At 42.3% G+C, this 19,943-nt stretch overlaps 1 protein-coding gene across 1 annotated transcript in view; it reads left to right on the plus strand.

The window, feature by feature from the left end:
* Positions 1–19,444, plus strand: part of MAP3K3 (mitogen-activated protein kinase kinase kinase 3) — a 36,556-nt gene extending 17,112 nt beyond the window's left edge. Inside the window, exons 5-17 of the mRNA XM_080976748.1 lie at positions 1,754–1,853; positions 3,239–3,352; positions 3,745–3,865; positions 7,497–7,630; positions 7,941–8,014; positions 9,945–10,012; positions 10,695–10,787; positions 11,251–11,442; positions 12,040–12,188; positions 12,828–12,959; positions 13,083–13,212; positions 13,395–13,572; positions 14,781–19,444. Coding sequence (XP_080832874.1) covers positions 1,754–1,853; positions 3,239–3,352; positions 3,745–3,865; positions 7,497–7,630; positions 7,941–8,014; positions 9,945–10,012; positions 10,695–10,787; positions 11,251–11,442; positions 12,040–12,188; positions 12,828–12,959; positions 13,083–13,212; positions 13,395–13,572; positions 14,781–15,009 — 1,714 coding nt within the window. The 3' untranslated portion in view covers positions 15,010–19,444. The remainder of the gene's footprint in view (positions 1–1,753; positions 1,854–3,238; positions 3,353–3,744; positions 3,866–7,496; positions 7,631–7,940; positions 8,015–9,944; positions 10,013–10,694; positions 10,788–11,250; positions 11,443–12,039; positions 12,189–12,827; positions 12,960–13,082; positions 13,213–13,394; positions 13,573–14,780) is intronic.
* Positions 19,445–19,943: the final 499 nt, after the last annotated feature.

The following is a 19,943-nucleotide window of genomic DNA, read 5'->3' on the forward strand; positions in this document are numbered from 1 at the left end:
CTTGTGTTTTTTAAAAAGATATGGTGGTACATAAATATTTTTAGGAATCAGAATAAAAGGCCAGATGAAATGAACATAACACAGTAAAAAAAAACCTTCCCCCAAACCTTTCCATACCATAAATATAATTTTTAAGTTAAGTGGGATAGTGGTGGTTTTCTCTGAGAATGTGTGTGTGTGTGTGTGTGTGTGTGTGTGTATATATATATATATATATATATATATTCCATTCAAACATAAATATTCAAAGAGATAATACAAAGATTGTGTGATTAAAAAAAGAGTTTGAGTTGTATCTAGGGTTGGTGATACTGTGATTATAGCCACTGAAGTGCTTGGGCGTGAATAGCTTGGGTAAATTAATTTCAGTGGATCTTGAAGTAAAACCTAGCTGAATGCAACCTTCACTTTGAAATTCAAAATGACAAATATGTACAAGCAGCCACACCCGGGAGATGCTACATTTCCAGTAACATGGGGGCACTGGAAGTTCATTCTTGTCAACAACAGGAGCAGCCTGATCCACAATGCAACACAGCACAGTGCAGCAACTAACTTGGAAGTGAAACCCCAGCCCCCTTAGCGATCATCTTGTATGTTTTCCTGGTCAAGCAGGTGTCTTTGAAATGGCATGGGGGACTCGGTAGGGTATGGCTTGTCTTACATACCCACTGAAAAGAAAAGCTCAATTGTATGCAAGCAGTAATTATGCAGCTATGTAAGACTTGCTCTCAAAATGCATTTCTATGTGTTTGATTTCAGCAAAGCTGCCAGTTCTGACCACAAATATTTAAGTCGGGAATGGTCTGCCTAAAATTACCCCAATCCATCATGACTTTGCTGCTCTGAAAAAACCCAGTGGCGGGGTGGGGAAGCTCAAATGCTTATGCGTGTTTAATGAGCTATTTGCCTTTCATAAGGAGTTTCAGTGCAGATGTGAGCCAAGCTATGTGCACAGTGTCCAAGTATTATAATTTCAGTTTATTATTGGATTGGTTTCTCATTACTGTATAAAAAACGTTGTAGACTACTGAGTTGTGTGTGGGTTTTTTTTTTAATAATGAAGACAGCATTTTTAGATGGTTGAACATAGTAGGTTTTTAAGTTAACTTTGCTTTCCAAACATGCATGTTATGGAGAGCTCAAGCAATATTTTTCGAATGCTTGGAAGATCAAGTACAAAGCGTAGATCTCAAAATAATAGTTAACTTACCAAAATCTGCAGCGCCAAAAATGGAGAGCTGGAGGTCCCACAACAATAGTAAACTGGTTTGGAAAAATCTGGACAATTATAAATATGATCAAATAAACATACTATCAAAGAACCCAAAATGAACAATAAAACAGATTTTTTGAACTGTAGTCACTATTTATTAGGCTTTAGAAAGTCAAATTTCACAATTAGTATACTGTACAGCCATATAATATTTTTGCATTACTGCAAGGGTATCACATGCTGTATAGAGTAGCATATGTTTATTTTTCTTAATTCTGTTTGCTTGCTTTTTCATGTTTGTAGGACTATATATTAATTTATATACTGTTTATATGCCAGAATATCTTCTAAATTGATATTTTGTCAATTCTCATGCACAATTATCATGTGTGTGAAGCTGATGAGCACCTAAGAATTTCAGCACATGGTTGGTTAACAGTTTAGGGAAAACACTGCTGCTTATGTAATTGCTTTTGTTGCATGGATTGTTTAGAGCTCATTCTGTTTGTATGATCAGTATCTTTCTATCTCATTCAGAATTATTGCTTTTGCCCGGCCTGTCCACTATGAAGATGTGCAGCAGAAAGTGAAAACGGTTTTTGGGCAGCCGCTAGATCTCCATTACATGAATAACGAGGTACCAAAATACGCCCACATTTTGTTCTCAAACAGTGCTGTTCAGATCCAAGGAGAAATTCCACCACACTGAAAAATCCATACACCTTGGCAAGGGTGGGGGCATGAAAAGAGGCAAAAGTAGCTTTTCACATGGACAACTAACACACTTGCCCAGATCAAGGTAGTCCCATGAGGGGACAATATTACCAAAGAGTATTGGCAGTTTGCAAGTGTGTTTGTGGGCTGAAGATATGAGCCCTTTACCGGCTCCCTTTTCAGGTGGCAGAGCAGATGGAAACCTTGCCCGTTCATTTGTACCACCACAGTCTGCAATGTGGCAAATAGTTATACTGTGTTGTATCCAAACTTAGTCATGCTTACAGAATTGAGTTCATTGAACCAACTCCAAGCATGACTAAGTCTGGATACAACCCACTGACTTACCCTTAACAGGAATGTTTTTTAAAGATTAGAACGCGATAATACATAGCATTTCAAACACTTGAAATCACTAAACAGATGTTAAGTACAGTCATACCTCGGGTTGAAGTAGCTTCGGGATAAGTATTTTCGGGTTGCGCGCTGCGGCGACCCGGAAGTAACGGAGCACATTACTTCCGGGTTCCGCCGCTTGCGCAGACAGTCAAAATGAGGTCATGCGCAAAAGCGGCGAATCACGACGCGCGGGCGCGGGCTGCATTTGCTTCTGGATGCGAACGGGGCTCCGGAACGGATCCCATTCACGTCCAGAGGTACCACTGTATTGTATCTGCCTCAAGAGAGCGAGGAAAATTCTTAGGGACGACTCACAACCCGGCCAGCACCTCTTTAATCTCCTACCTTCGGGCAGGAGATACAGAAGTATAGTCAGCCGCACCAACAGGTTAACACCCGTGGGCTGTTGGGCTGCTGAATGAAAAAAAAAATTAGTGATGTAGTTGACTTCCAACAAGCACACAGAGTGCTAAGACTGAGTGTATGGGGGGGAGGGGGGCTCGTTTAAATGCACTGCACACAGGTGGTGTAGTGACAATAAAGGTCTGTTCTATTCTCTCCTCTCTCTAACCCCCACTCCAGCCCTTCTGAGACGGTTTTGAGTTTTTTGCAGTCTGTATCAAGAAGATTGTGTGGGTGGAATATTACCTGCCCGCAAAAATAACACAACCAGAAATATATCCGGATATTCAGGGGTACTATAACTTGTTTACAGCCTTGAGCCTTTGTAAGTTTAATTCAGAGTAAGTCTGTTAGTTCACTGGGCTTACTCTCAAGTAGGTATACATAATTCAACCTAAGAGCATTTAAATTTCTATCTTGCTGTCTCACTATTTCATCCCTTTGTTGCCTAGAGGATTTAAAATGTAATTTTTTTACTAACTGAGTGCCTGTTTTCTTGCATTGTAGTTATCTATTCCTTTGAAAAGTCAAGATGACCTCGATAAGGCAATAGATCTGTTAGACCGAAGTGCAAATGTGAAACGCCTTAGAATATTACTGCTGTCTCAGGACAGAAACCATGTAAGTAAAAATAACGTGATGTTCTGCAGTCTCATTTTTGCTATAAGCCCTTACCAGTCATTAAGCAAAACAGCGATGCCTAGTCCACAAGGTGGGTTTGGTCTCCTGTTCCACTCAGAGCCTTGTTGCGATAAATCAAAAACCCAACAATTGAAAGCAGGCTTTATCATCCCAGTTGGAAAGCAAAGGAAACATCTGTGGAGCCCACTGTTTTGTATAGACCACCAGACTACATGATCTGACCCCCCAGAGCAAATGGGAATATATTTCAGACTGCATTTCTAGTTGCAACGATCCTTTTTTCCTCCCTGGGCTGCTTGTCCTTGGAATTAAAATATTAAGTCCCTCCAAACTCAAATTGCTTATTTTTTTCCTCCCTCCCTCCCTAACAGACCAGTTCATCATCCCATTCTGGAATGCCAAAGCAAGTCAGAATCAAAACTTCTCAATCCATGGGAGATGTGAACACTGCCTTCCAGCCACCTGAAACCAGAAGCAGGCACTTGTCCATCAGTGAGTACTAGTACAAATTTCAGTCTATACTAGCAACAATTCTGTTCTTCCAAACACTTTAGGCTGTGACTTACAGCCTCTAAAGTTTCCATTTTTGGTCAGATATTTGAACCGTCATTTTCAGTTGAGCGCACACACGCAGATACATGTGGAGAGAAACATTAAGAAATCATGAGAGGACAATTCAGTCTTCTAGGACAGTCTCTTGCTGCTGACTTGAAAGTCAACATTATTGGAACAAAAAACTTTAGGTTTTAGGTGTCAGGCCCCCATCCCCAAACCCAATGACAGCAACTCTTATTTGAAAGTAAGGAAGAGGTCTTCATTCAGTCTAATAGCAGTACATGTCCACAAGCAAACATATGGTCCAGGAGTCAAGGTTCTAAGTTACATGAGCAGGCCAAGTGGTTCATATCCTTAAAGGAAGCTGTGATGTTGTACCAGCGGTTGATATGCTCCTCCTGCCAAACTTTTAAAGATGGGAGTGGTGCAAGCTCACTCTCAAGACTCTCTCTGCCTGTGGTTTTGCTATGCACACATATACGTGCTCTGTCAGGGTGGGTACATCTGATTCGCCTTCATAAGTGGCACCTGTCTCTCAGTGACACTACTATGTTGTCCAGCTCTGCCAGCACTTCTTCCTGTTCAGCCTCTCCCTCTGGCTAGTCGAAGTCCTTCCTTCTCCCGGATAAGGTTCTGCAGCAGCAGCATGGGAGAGAACCAGCAGATCATCTTCCTTCTCTCTGACATTTGAAACCACAAGAGGAGGACCTTCCAGCCCCACATCTGCTGCTTCTCCTTCCTCTTGAGCTTGGAGCTGTGTGTGCCGGATCCTGACCGAGCCAAGGGGCCCATGACATTGGGCTCTGATTCCAGTTTTTGTTCCAAATCAGTTGTATTCATCCATATTGGATTACTGCACTGTTCTCTGTGTTGGACTGTCTTCAAATATGGTCCAGAGTCTACAGTTGTTACCAACAGTGGCTACTAGAATGTTCTGGAAGCCAACAATTGTACCATATGACAGCGATCTAATATTGACTACATTGGTTACCTGTTTGTTTCTGGGCTCAATTTAAAGCACAGGTGCTTATTTTTGAAATCTTTAATAGATTATTGATTTTATTGATTATTTTATTTCTATATAACTTAATATATTCAAAATATCTAAGCGGTGTACAAAAAGCTGAAGCAACAACAGTCAACTTAAACAAAATATTACAAAAAACAGTTACATATAAAAATGTTACATTAAAACAAAGTTGCTAATATATATATCTCAATTCATTTTCCTTCTCATGCACCCTCCCCTCTCAGCCTCCGGGTTCTCACTCAGGATCCAACAAACTCTCAGCTCACTCACAAAAGTCTCACAACGAGAAAAGTTCCCTGGAAACAGCCGGTGTAACCTTAGTCTCTCACTCCAGACTTGCTTTTTATGCGCAGGCCCAAGGTGGCTGATCCTTCCTTAGGCTGCCCACAGCTGTGTCCCATTCAGCTGTGCACTGAGTTCCAGATACAGCAGGTTTACTGAGTTTCCCACAGGGTCACATCTGTTCTGTCCTCTCCTCCTCCAGTTGCTTTAATAGCATTGAACCTGGTAATTTCAAGGGCACCTTTGTTGATATGACTCTGCCTGTCTACCCCCTGAGTCCACCCCCTCCCCAAAGGCATACTTCTCCATTGTCCCCTGAGACAGACAGATGCCAGGAACCTAAGACTGGCCTTGGAGAACCTGCTCTCCAACCCCTTACCATTGGAAGTATGTTAGGCAGGCCTTTTCAGTGGTGGCACCAAGACTCTGGAATAGCAGTCTTCTGGGAGATGCAGCAGGCTTCCTTTCCTTTCTTCATTTAGGTAGATTTAGAAGACTTATTCACTCAGGCAGGCTATTATTGCTCTGCTATTTTTAAAGTTTTCTTGGTTTCATGCTGCTGCTTAGTTGTTAATGTAAGAAATATTTGTGTTTTAACATTTTATTTGCTTCAGGTGCAGGCTGTTGTAGAAAAACAGGATAAAAGTAATAATGGATTTACAAGCGCAGTTTTAAAAGGCATGGGGAACTAACCCTTAAGCAGATAAAGTGTCTGCCTTCAAACAATTCGTAAAGAAAAAAATACTTATAAAATAATTTGATACACTCCTATCTCGGTGATCTTCAAAAGAGTGAGGGATGGTGCTATGACGGGTCATCTTGGTCATTGTGATGAAAGTGTTCCATTCAAAAAAGAGAATCAACTCTCGACCTGAAAGAGGGCTTAATTCCTTACTTGAAAACCTTATTTCATGGGTTGAAAAGGGTCTTACCCTTAACTCACAACAAAATATCATAGCCTCCTGCTACCTCCATTAGCCAGAAGATGGTGCTAGTGTATTGCAAGTTTTCATTGTAAGGAACAAAAAGAATTCTCTTTGAGTACAGTGGTACCTCTGATTACGAACTTAATCCGTTCCAGAAGTCTGTTCTTAAACTGAGGCGCGCTTTCACTAATGAGGCTTCGCGCCACCGGTGCCCTTCCACCGTTCCATTTGTAAACCGAGGTAAAATTCACTAACCAGAACACTACTTCCAGTTTTGCGGAGTTTTTTTACCGAATAGTTCATAAACAGGGCTGTTCTTAAACCGAGGTACCACTGTACATGCTAAATATATATTATCCTTTAAAATTTGGTAACCTGGAACTCTTTAAACCCAAAATTTTAAGAGAAATCTGCAGGCTTATTTTAAAATTTGAAACAGTCATACGGAGGCAGCTCTGCTTGAGGTTGGGTATTTCAGCATACTGACAATATAAAGTGCGAAGATTCTCAGAACCAGCAAGGCATAGGTGACTTCTCTCACAAAGTATGAGGTTGTCTCGGGTAGGGTGGAGAAGGTAGTGATGGCTCTAATCTCTTTAATGTTGAGTTACATTGTGCCCCCATGACAGCCATTTTGTGACAGGCACCCCCAGCACACTCTTAAAATTCAAAATGTGCCTGCTGGTCCGAGAAGGTTGGCAATTCGTTACTTAAATTAATAGTTTCATCTAACTGCTTCCATGTGAATCAAGCAGAACTAAAGAAAAGAAGCCAGAAGTGTTAAAAATGATCAGAGTCAATAGTCAAATGTGAGAACGGGGGGGGGGGGGGGGGGAACTACTTTTAAACTGCAGAGCAGCATCCAAAACACACCTTGTAACAGAGAAAATACTTCTAAGGGATTTAGACAGCACAACTTCTAGCGTTCCTATGTTGGCAACAGCCCACATTTGAATTTCCATAAAATAATTGAACTAAGCGTCAAGTGCAGCAGGTCTAAAATGATGGCCTTTTGTTTAGAAGAAATTCACACTAAAGAATAGCCTTTTCTCTATTCCAGGGGTGGGGAAGTGAATCCGGCCAATGGACTGGACGCAGAACTGCCCCACCCTCCACAAGCCACTTTTGACAGGTGGATGGGGCTGCCAACATGTCAGTTATCTAATATCATAGGATACACTCCGAGTCTCTCGGTTGTCTCTTTGCAGTTACTTTGAATAACATTGTCCCTAAGTCTTTCAAAAGTGCAGGAAAGAACAATTCTGTCCCTCCTCCGCTCAGGTGCTCTTGACCTTGTGCATCCTTTTAATAAGCAATTCATAATCTTCAGGTTCTCAGACCACAGGTCGAAGTTCACCACCTCCAGGGTATGTTCCAGAGAGGCAGCAACGAATCGCTCGTCAGGGGTCCTACACCAGCATCAACAGCGAAGGAGAATTCATTCCAGAGACCAATGAACAATGTGTGAGTTCAGTAAAGTGCTCCTCATCTTTGAGTATTACATAAGAAGCTGCCTTTATACCATGTCAGGCCTCTGGTCCACCTAGTAATTTCTACCCTATCAGCAGTTTCTTGTGGTCTCAAACAAGAGTCTCTTCCAGCTTTTATCAGGAAATGCCATGGATTGAACCTGAGACCATCTGCATGTGTAGCACATTCTCTGTCTGAGCCATAGCCCTTTCCCAACTTTCTTGGTAGAGTTCTCCATTCTGCCTTTTCGTATTGTATTGTGTCTTAGATTATATTGAGTTTGACTTTCTGTGACCTCTTCTAGATGCTGGATCCTTTAAGCAGTGCTGAAAACTCTATATCTGGCAGTTGTCAGTCGTTGGGCCAGTCAGGAGACAGGTATGGACCTTAATGGGTTTGGAATTGATTTTACTGCCGTCCAATTTCTCCTCGCCATGTTTGGGTTGCTAATGAATTTTCCTTCATGTGAGATTGACAGGGAGCCTTGGGGTGTTTCTCTCTCCAGCATGATTTGTCTTGTCTCATTTGTGTTAGCTCTTTTTTTCATAGAATTGTAGAGTTGGAAGGGGCCACAAGGGCCATCTAGTCCAACCCCCTGCAATGCAGGAATCATTTGCCCAACGTGGGGCTCAAACTCACGATCCTAAGATTAAGAGTCTCATGCTCTACCGACTGAGCTATCCAGATGAATTCAGTTACATCTATTTCTTTGCTCCTGGCATTTGTGGGTGAATTGTAGATACTCAAGGGCCCTTAAGAGGTACAGATATTGTTAGTCTATTCCTGGCATAGACCCTGTAGTAAATTATTATTATTAATAATAATAATAGTAATAATAATAATAATTTACACCCCGCCCATCTGGCTGGGTTTCCCCAGCCACTCTGGGCAGCTTCCAACAGAACACTAAAATACAATAACCTATTAAACATTAAAAGCTTCCCTAAACAGGGCTGCCTTCAGATGTCTTCTAAAAGTTTGGTAGTCAAAGTCAAAACGGATTTACTTTACCACTAAATTCATTTTATTGGCCTCCATACAGTCCCTTACTGTTGCAAGCATGGGTTCAGCACCTCTACCGCTTCCCTTGAATATGATGAGAGAAATACTAGTCATTGGTATACTGATGACACCTTACTTCAGAGCCCTAGATGACCTGGCCAGCAGTTTCATGTAGATGTTAAAAAGTATGGGAGATGAGATGGAACCCTGCAGGACCCTATAAGCACAGGTGCCATGAGGACAGCAGTATTCTTCCAGCACTACCTTCTGGAATTTAAGTAGGAGTGGAACCACATTGCCCCTAAACCTGTCGGGCCTCAGAATCCAATTCTGATTCCAGAGGAGATAGCTTTCCTCTCTCTTTGGTGCTGGAGAACTCTTCCCCATAACTACTAGCAGTCCAAGAGGGGAGCCAGTCTTCCACTTTTCCATTTTTACGGGACACAGGAAACATTACACCCTTCTGCAGCACATGCCTATGTCATAGAATACAGCCTCTTTAAAGCACAATCAGGTTTTCTCCTAGGAGACACGGCTTCACCACTCTCTGCCATACTATATAAAAGACCAGTGCTGAAGCAACACTTGCTGATCTTTGTTTCCAGTATCCAGCTTAGGTGAATCTGATATCCAGCCACATCCCAAAGCTTGCTCCATATGAGCTCCCCGTGTTCCTGACTCTCGGCCACCTGCCCTACACCTGAACAGAATGTCCCCGCTCTGTGGTGTCTGATATTGAAAGCTGCCCAGAGGTCCAGGATAGCTAGCAGTCTTTCAGTCCCCTTGTCATATGTTATCGCATTGCATCAGGGTAACCAAATCAGGTTCTTTGATAACAAAAACCAAATGGGAATGGATCCAGATTGTTTAGCTGGATAACTTGCATTACTATAATGAGGAAAGCTGTATTTTGCCCAACGAGGGAGGAAACTGGATCGTATATTTTTAAAAATGTAAAAGATACATTAAAATTTAAAATATATGCTAAAAAATGGATTGCATCTTTGGGGTGGGAATTTTACAGTTAGCTATGTGCCCTGGCTGAATTTTTCTGAAAGTGATACCCAGTTTGTGGATGGGGGAACCCAACAGATTGTGTAAATTCTCTGTTCAGTTATGCATATGTTTATATGCAGAAATCCCACAATACTGCATTGGATGTGAATAAATGATTGTAATTTATTCAGGTTTAGGCTATCCAGCTTCTTCCTAAGTCGTGAGAGGGGGCATCACATTAAGTTGTAACACAGGCCAACCTTAGCCCAGTTTATAGGTACAAATCTTAATTCTTTCTCCCTCCAAACAGTCTTTCCTACAGAAAATCCTGCATGTCCAGGGCCCAGAGTTTCCCAGACAACAGGCAGGATTTTTCAGGTATGTCTGTATAGTTTTTAAAATAATTATTTGAGCTGATGGCTGTTGACAGATAACAGGAGAAAGAAACTCCTACCTTGTTTGTTTCTCTGTTGTGTGTTGGCTGCTCCTAGTCAAAATTCTATATTCTCTTTTCCGATTGCAGAAAAACATTTTGAAATGTGCAGACAACTTCTCTGTCACTTGCCTGCAGTTACCTGGCTTCCAGTCTAATCAGGGTGGAAGATACAGATGTGGAGCCACATCTCGTTTGCCTCTCCTATTCCTTTGCCACCGATCGGTTGAATGTTGCTGGGTCAGGGAGAGAATTAACAGTTTTCAGGATACGTGCTTATGCATTGGTTTCTCTTCCCTCCTGAAACCACCTGTAAGGAGGAGGTTGACTGAAACTAAGAAACTTTAACTACCAGAAGGGCAAATATGAAAATAAGCTAATAAGTTATTCTGTGGGCTGCCTTTTTCAGACAAAGTGCTGTGTGCCAACTGCCCTGCCATCTCAGTGGAAAAGGAGCTGGATTTCAGTGATCTGCATAGTTCAATGGGTTCTAGAATTTAAGATTTAAACATATTTAGCGAACCTTTTCTTTCAGTCATGAGACTCGTGGATTTCCCTCCCCTTTGGGTCATTCATCTGTGCATGTTCCATAAGTTAACTTGTTTTGCTTTGTCTCCCTCTATCCAGATCGTGAGAATCAAATCTATGACAAAGCAGAGAAAGGAGGGACCTACCCTCGGCGTTACCATGTCTCCATGCAGCACAAAGATTATAATGACGGTGGGTGTGCTTGCACTGCAAGAAAGCACCCTGCTTTTTATCTTAATGATAGGGTTGCCGTTAGACATCTCTCCCAAGGGGAACTATCTGCGTTTCCCTAGTGGCTAGGCCTCTCTCTGCTTCTCTGACTCACTTTTCTTGAAATTGCTTGGGAGAACTCAGTGGAAGCAGGAGGAGTGACAAATACAAGTGAGAATAAGACTTTCCTTCCTTCTCTTTTCCTGTAGTTGAATAGCACAAGAAGAACAGAGAGAAACTCTGTTTCTTGCATGCGAACCAAGTTGTTGGCCTGTGCACTACAAGATTAATCCAGAGCAGAGTTGTCCAGAGCTTAGGTTTTTGCTAACTCAGAAGTCATGCCTGCAAAGGCTTCTTGCTCTGTCCCCAGCCCTGATTCCCCACCCCCACCCTGTATCCAGGCAGTTTTATTTGCAAACTTTTCTTTCATACCATTTTCTAACAGGACGGAGGACCTTCCCGCGTATTCGACGTCACCAGGGTAACCTCTTCACACTAGTGCCATCAAGCCGCTCCTTGAGCACCAATGGGGAGAACCTTGGCCTAGCAGTGCAGTATCTGGACCCCCGGGGGCGCCTGCGGAGCGCGGACAGTGAGAATGCTCTCACCGTGCAAGAGAGGAACATTCCAACCAAATGTAAGCAGTCTGTTTCAGATTTGCGAAATGCAGCACTATTGTGCTTTCCAGCGCATTCAAGATGGACAAAAGGAAGCACTTGTTCAAACTGATACAAGGTTTTGTGGTGGCCACTAACACAGGTGGCTTTTTAACAGATAAAATTGACTGTCAGTGGCTCTACACCCTGAGGGTTTGGAATAAAGCTTCTGTTTACCAGGTACTAAGAATGAACAATAATATGAAATGCTATGTCTTGTCATGCTTACGAGCTTTCCTGGGGCTACTGACGAGATAGAGTGCGACGCTACATCGAACTGTTTGATGTTTAATATCAGTTCTTATAAACTGCAGAAGGACGGAGAGAAATGTGTGAAAAGCTGATGTTGTGGTCCTAAAGGCCCATCAAGCAGAAGTCAAGTTTAAAAACTCTTATCATCAGAGCCAAACATTATATGCCACACCTTGAATCTTTGATAGGTGGCATCTCTAGCTTGGAGACTGGAATTATCTCCCCTGCATTTAGTAATGCAGGTATAAATAGCGTCTGTTGACGGGTGTAGAAGACTATTCTTGAGGATGACATTATAAACTGAGAATTCCTTCTGTATTTGGCAGCTCCAAGTGCCCCAGTTAATTGGCGGCGAGGGAAGCTCCTGGGACAAGGTGCATTTGGCCGTGTGTACTTGTGCTACGATGTGGATACAGCCAGAGAACTTGCAGCGAAACAGGTCCAGTTTGACCCAGACAGTCCTGAAACAAGCAAGGTACTTGAATGATACCACTGGGAACACTGTCTATAGTAAATGTTCGTATTTTGAAATACCATGCTAAGTAACAGACATTCGAACGAAGCATGATTTGTATAGAGATATCATGGTTGGTTCTTTCACTTAGAATCCCCAAATGCAATCCCACTGCACTCAAGACTGCCAAATTATTCACAAAACTTCACCACGTCACCTTTCCCTTTACTATTGGCTAGCACTAGTAACCAACACCTTTCCCCAAGTAGGCTGGAGAAGCTAAGCGCCTGCCTCTTTACTGGTCTTTGACCCTTAGTAATCAGCTAATAGTAACCGTTTTGTTAATCTGGTTGCCACCCTAACAGAAATAATTCAGAGTGGAAATTGTTAATAACGTCAAAGTAGTGGGAAAACTAATTTCTAGGCAAGTTCTTGCTGAGAACTTGTCACTGCTGCCAAGTTCAAATGTGGTTCAGTAGTCGGCTGTCTGAACTTGAGTGAGGATCCTGGTATGAAAAAGTGCTTTATCCCACAGTTTTCCCCAGTATGGACATAATGGGAAACTGATTTAACAAATCACAACATCTTCCTCAATGGGGGAGCATGCAGGCACACACATTCTTAGCGCAATGAACTAACTGGCTCTCTTCACGCCTGCAGGAAGTGAGTGCTTTGGAGTGTGAAATTCAGCTGTTGAAGAACCTTCAGCATGAGCGCATTGTCCAGTATTATGGGTGCTTGAGGGACCGAGCAGAGAAGACCCTGAGCATATTCATGGAGTACATGCCAGGGGTAAGAATTGAGCTAGTCCTCTAGAAAGTGATTGCCGTCTGCTTCTGACCTGCAGTGGATTTGCAAGATTATTTCCTTGTTGTTGAAGCCCTCTTCAATACCTTTCCTGCTTTTCCTGTGAAGGGTTCTGTCAAAGACCAGCTGAAGGCCTATGGTGCACTGACGGAAAATGTGACCCGGAAGTACACTCGGCAGATTCTTGAAGGAGTCTGTTACCTTCACAGCAACATGATTGTACATAGGGATATAAAGGGTAAGAGATGCCCACGTGACTTGAGCCAGTTCCCTCAACCTGGTCTCTTCCTCTTCTTGGCTCCTCTCTTCATGTATTGACTGCTAATACCCTGCAAGGTAGAGTTAGTGACAGACTTTGAATCACTGTTGCTTCCCTCTCCCTCTCCCTCCCCATCTCCCTCCTTCCTTCCCCCTTCTCAGGAGCCAATATTCTCCGGGACTCGGCTGGCAATGTGAAGCTTGGGGACTTTGGGGCCAGCAAACGGCTGCAGACAATCTGCATGTCTGGGACCGGCATCCGTTCTGTCACTGGCACGCCCTATTGGATGAGTCCAGAGGTGATCAGCGGCGAGGGTTACGGAAGAAAAGCCGACGTCTGGTGAGAAGTTGCTTTGTTCTGTTTGCTTGGTGCATAGTTCTAGCCAGGATTTCTGTGTACCTGAAGTCCATAAGCTTTTAACCTTCTTACTAGGAGTACAAGGAACATTTCTGAAAAAGGAAAGTGACATTTTTGTCCAGAATACCCCTGACTCAAATGACATACTTGGTTAGTCTTCCAGCTGCTTGTATCTGCTCTCTGTTTGGGCAGGGACTGAGTTCACTTCCTAGCAAGGATTAATTTATGTTGTAAAAGGTGGCTGAATGGTACACCCTCTGACCACTAACTCTAGATGTGTAAGGGTAGCTTTTCAGTGATAAGGAGCTGAACTTTTAGAACCAAGGGCAGTTTTTCCATCATCATATACGCCATCCTTTCTTCAATTAATTCTGCCTTGAGAAGTGGTCTTCATGCTCAATTCTTGTCTCTCCTCCTAAGAAGCCAAACACTTGAGTGTCTACAAATGTGTCCTTGACACATTTCTGAGTGTGTCCTTTATCGCATATCTGCAAGGCTAGCATTTAGGCTGCCTCTTACATTTTTTTAATAAAAAAAAATTAAAGCTCCTGCCGAGGCCACATCTGGAAGAGCTTCAAGCCATTCCTCTGTGGCCTTTTCTTTGAATTTCCAGGGCTGAACTCTGATGATGATGATAATAATAATAATATATCCTTTATTAGGCATAGCAAACCACACATTATCAAACTCTAATAGAATTAACTTCTGTACATGTGTACTGTAGGAATAAAATGAGTTGTGTGAGTTCAGTGGATCTCCAGACAAAGCTGTTTCTCCAGTTGAGTTATGTTGTAAGAATATTTGTCATTTTCTCTAGCTTCAGTCAGAATTGAAAGTTGGATCTGGCGTAGCTTGACTTGGCCAAAGAGATGAAGAATTTTAAAATAATCTGGCTTCTGAGTCACTTTCATTTTCAGCTTTGTTTGATATTGGTTATCTATTCAGCCCTCTATGTCCTGATCCTTCTAAATGATCCACAAAAGCTTATGCCCCAATATATTTGTTAGTAAGGTGCCACAAGCTTCCTTGCTGTTTTTTTTAGGTTGCAACAGGCTAATTCTGCTTCTCCTCCTTAATTTATCTCGATTGTGCCCGTTGTGTGGGTGTCACGGGAACTGCCACAAGAAACTCCAGCACTGCCTTTCGTTTTCTAATACAGATAATTGAATTCTATGTTCTCCCATCCCCAGGAGCCTTGCCTGTACTGTTGTGGAGATGCTAACAGAGAAGCCACCCTGGGCAGAGTATGAAGCCATGGCAGCCATTTTCAAGATTGCCACACAGCCAACTAACCCCCAGCTGCCTTCCCACATTTCAGAAACTTGCCGGGACTTTATAAAGCGGATCTTTGTAGAAGCCCGGCAGAGACCCTCAGCTGAAGAGCTGCTCCAGCATCACTTTGCACAGCTCCCATACTGAATTGCCCTCCCCAGAAACAGTACTTCTTCCTTGGCTTTTAGCATTTTCTCCTTGGGAGGATGCTGTGCTGTGGCCCTTATCCGAGCAGCAGCTCCAAATAAATGCTGGCACAGCTGTCTTATTTGCCTAGAGAGGCAGTCGGTGTTTGAGGAGCAAGGCAGGGACGTCAGTTGCTTTTATCTGGATAGATTCTTCTTTGGATTGATGCTTCTAGCAGCTGTGCAACCTACATCTGCATCTCTGTCCTTACCTGTGCTGCCGCCATGGAATGTTTGGTGGCATGCTTCCCACAAGCACACGAGCTGGGAGCGGCTTAGGAACCACCTCACTTGAATGTAGCTGTGTATCAGAAGCTGGTCCAAAGTGGAAGGGGGCTTGTGGTGTCAGAACTTGTGATAGCTTCTAAAAGCTACAAAAATGTGTGTTGGCTAGCATTCTGTGTTTCGCAGTTCCGCAGGACTATTGTCAAGTGCCACAGAGAACATGGACTCAGTTATTATATATAATAATTATTATATATTTTATTAAGTATTCAGCATCTGAAAGTGTTCAGAAAATATTGATTTAGAAGAATATGTGAATAGTGTTGTTTTTTATATAATGACAAACCCAAGGAGCTGGAGGCAGAGTTGTACTTTCTTTCTGTTTGCCTTTTAACTCTCTCCTATCCACATTTCTGGATGATGAGATGGGGGTTATAGTGGAACACAAGCACAACGAGGCCTACACAACAGTGGCCCCTGAATGAAACGAGGGAATCGAGCTTCATTTTGACAGGGCTGTCTGAAGGTGCAATTCAGGACTGTGTCTATGCAATAACTGTGCTAACACAGGATTTATTATCTGGCACAAAAATCAGCATCCTAAGATTCAGTATTTCTAACTTTTATTTATTTTAATTTAATTCTTTTCAAAACAAGTTTCTGGTCTTCATGGCTGCAGAGAAACTCTAATAAACGTGGAGGGTTTGAGAGGTGCCTAGTAACTTCTTAGAAGTCACAGGGGGCTGAGCAGGATACAGCAGTTGTGGCATGTGCTTAGTGCCTTTGCACAAAGAGCAAAAGCCAAATAAATCATCAAAAACAAGAATATATACAGATTTTTACTTTATTTGCATAATTTATTGAGATCATGGAATGTGACATTTTTATGGATTGTTTTAGCACAGAGTATCACATGCTGGATATAGACAGGGGTTGCCGTAGGACAGCTATTGCTCGCAGCTGATGAGAAAGAGCCCTACATTGGGAGTTTCATACAGCTGGCCTATCATGCAGCTGTTAATAGCTTTCCTATGAAAATGCTGTTCCTTTGAAACTTCAGGCTCTTCTATATCTGTTAGATGTCTTCTTCCACCCAGGTATTTTCTGCAGAACAGCCGCTGGTGCCATACTCAGTTTTTTGCCAGTCCTTCAAACCAAAGACATTTCCAGTGCTGCCAAAGTCTTATTTCAGGGAAAGGTGAAAGACTGCTGCTAAGCCTAATAAAGACATTTGTTTTGAGGTTTTCATGTGATCTTGGATAAAAATAGTTTTATAAATGGAAGACACATGCCTGAGCAGCACAGGCGAGGGAGATATTTATGCAAAAGCTGTACTTGTGATTGTGTTTTGATAGAGTCATCTAATCTAGCAGTTGTGTGAAACAAAGGGACAAGGCCTGATTTCAAATGTGCATTATCTTTTGGCTAGGAATCCTGGGGATTTTTAAAGGGGAAGTCATGACAAACTTCATTGCAGGCAATCTAAGCAGTATCCTCTTTCAACTAACTGTTTAGCGGCCAAGGGAAATTTGCTTGTTTTGCTGTATAAAACCTCGGACTGGGAACCAGAGGCAGTCAGACAGGGCCTGTGTAACATAAGGACCTGCTCACATTCCAGAAATGTTCGCTTCAAAAAATGCACTTCCTAGGATAGCTGAACAATTTGACCAATGTGTTGTGCTGCAAAAAGAATGTGTACTTCTGTTGTGTCATGCTTCCAATCACCTGTTCTTAGCCTTTAAAAGAGGTAAAATTTATCCCTCCTCTTTCCAGCCAAGAGTCATTTACGACAGGCACGTTGACACCGTCTTAGGGTAGCCAGCTGTTTTCGTCTCTGCATAGTTGAGGATTGCTACCATCCCTCAGCTTTTTACAGGGCTACAGATGTTTACTTAAATCACAAGCTGGCAGCCTACCAGCTTGACATGTTCATTAACAGCCAACATGCTTCCAGTGGACCTGCAGCAGTATATCTGAAGCAGAATGCAGTCATCATGTGAATAAAATGTAGCAAAGGTAAGAGTTCTTTCCTTGTAGCAGTGATAAGGTGTAAATGTAGCTTCTCTGCTCTGTTTAAGGCAGGCATGACCCTGACCACTGGTCCTGTTAGCTAGGGATGATGGGAGTTGTTGTCCCAAAACAGCTGGAGGGCCAAGTTTGGCCATGCCTGGTTTAAGGCTTCCACAATGCTACTTTTAAGACTGGATGCTGTTTTCTGAGGGGAGAATCCAGGATTTAAGGAAGTACGTAGTGTGAGTTGTTCCTTTCAGGTAACAGAGGCTCAAAAAACCTGCAGTGATTCTCTCCCCCACCCCCTTTATCTCACCTGCCAACATGTTTGAAGGACTTGAAGAGAGGCCTGAAATGTTTGTTGTCCTGAAACATGCCCACCCTCAGCCCAAACTGTGGTCTGTGTATCCTGTGACTTGGCAAATGCCCGGCAGCAGGCTTTCCCTCCACCTGTCTCCAATAATGTGATTATGTTGGCTGGGCTCCCCCTTTGTATGATACACTCCAGAACCCAGACCCAGAGCCTCTGATTAAGCCTAAGAAATAAGCCAAAGCATTACTTGTATGGTCAGCAATGCACTTTTACAAATGTGTGTATATCATTCCCTATTTGTTATGCTTTTTACATCATGTAAACAAATGATGGTGCCTCTTATCTTTTTTATTTATGCTGTATTTGTTGATTTTTATAGATATGTATAGCAACTGTTATGGGATGGGAAAGAAATTGACACCTTCATGAATTTTAAAAGTGGGGAGAGAAGCAGCTGGTTTTGCAGAAAATTTGAATATAGTTTTATAACAAAATGTGTTAAGCCAAAATACCTCTTTGTTTCCTCATGCACCCATTGGGGCAGTGGGAATGTTGAATTCGTTTCATAGAAATAGCATAGATCCCAATAATAAAATATCCGGAATGGGTTGTTTTATGAGCAATCTATCCATAGGCTTTGTCCAGGAGTCTTGGTTAGGTTTATTACAAATCTGATTAAATTGTTGCAGCGCACAGTGTCACCAGTGTAAATCTTACTTAAGTTACTGGAGGGGCACATCCATTTGCATAACCTTTATTGGATGTCTTCAACCTGGATTTGACATTGACTTGTTGCGTATGGATTGATTTACTACTCAAAACGATTTAGAAGGATTGATTTGTCCCTAAAATTGCAGCTAAATCAATTACCAAAAAATGGCCAGTAACTTACCCCCCCTTCAGCCATTTCCAGTAAGAAAGTACCGTAAATTCCTTCTGTAGTATAAAGCCCCATTAATCTGTTCATACTCATTTTCAAGCACTTTGTGGCCCCCTGATACTTTCATTTGCACTTTTGCTTTCAGTAAGTTTCTTGTCCCCATGGGTGCAGATGAGAAAACAGGTTGCTGAAGGATAAATTGCAAATTTTCCCAGATGGAACTGTAACCATATGTGAGGAAAGAAAATAACGGTGTTTTGGGCTTGGCGTGACGATTCTGTATCCTCCAGGTTCACCCTCTTAATGTTCTGCTAAACAGGATTATTCTGTCTTGGTTACTGTGGGTGTGAATGATTCAAACACATCTTAAAATAGCTTTTTGCATTGGAGAAAGCTACCCTTGCCAGACAGCTTTTATTTCTTCTCTTATTGGCCTTTAGAAGAACAGCTGCATTCCTGGATATGGAGGGCTGTTCTAATATCTGATTTCAGGGTAAAGTTTTAGAGAAGAATATACCTTTATTACATTATAGTCCAAAGCAGTTGAAAGGAAGTCCCACTGACTATTGCAGTTTGCTTCTACCAAGATTGCTGCCTCTACAGCACAGCAGCATGATTATGAAATTGCTATGTGGAAACTAGAAGATTGCACATTTTGCTTCTCAGTCTGCTGATCTGTAATCCAGAGTATTACCTATAGATTTAAATTGTCTGTATTGGAATAAGTGGTTTGATTTATTGAAACCTAAATGGGGGGAACTTAAGTATTTTTAACAAGTGGACCATGTGTGCCTCATAAGCCAGCAGTAGCATTGTGAAGTTTATCAACTGAACCTGGAGTGTACAGAAGACCTTGAACCACTTGTGTCTTTCTGTTTTTATAAATATCTATACTGACCGGGGCTTGCAGTGCAAAGCCGGGCCAAAGTATAACTTTTATTTACAATAAAATAACATTTTTGGCTAGTACTGTTTTGTAAGTACCTCTGTTGTTTGGATGCTTGGGTTATTTAGAGGCAGCTAAAAGGTCTCTGCTCTTGTCAATATGGCAAGGAGTTCCCTCCACCATCAACCTTCCTCACACCTCCCAACTTTATCATGGTATATGCTATTCCCTTTCTGCAAAGTGGAGTGGACTGCAATTTATGAGTGTCTCAACACTAGAAGTCTCTGTAATATCTGATGCCTTATAGACTAACTGGATTGTGGTGGCAGCTCTTGTGGGCGTCTACCTTTCTGTCTGCTGTGGAATGCAGACACAGTTAAGTTACTTCATCTACCTTATATCTTCCTCTCTCTGCTCCAGCAGCCGCTGCAAAATTTGTCAATGCTGGGTCACCTCCATATTGCAGTCTGTGTTGCATCATAGCTTTCCAACAGGAAACAACTGAGTTTTTTTTTAAATATATATAAAACAAAACGGCTGCTTTGTTCTCCTGTGCATAATTCATGCCAGTATTTGAATAGG

The sequence above is a fragment of the Podarcis pityusensis genome, assembly GCF_964106645.2.
Source record: "Podarcis pityusensis genome assembly, chromosome: 13".
In the NCBI taxonomy this organism is placed as follows: Eukaryota; Metazoa; Chordata; class Lepidosauria; order Squamata; family Lacertidae; genus Podarcis; species Podarcis pityusensis.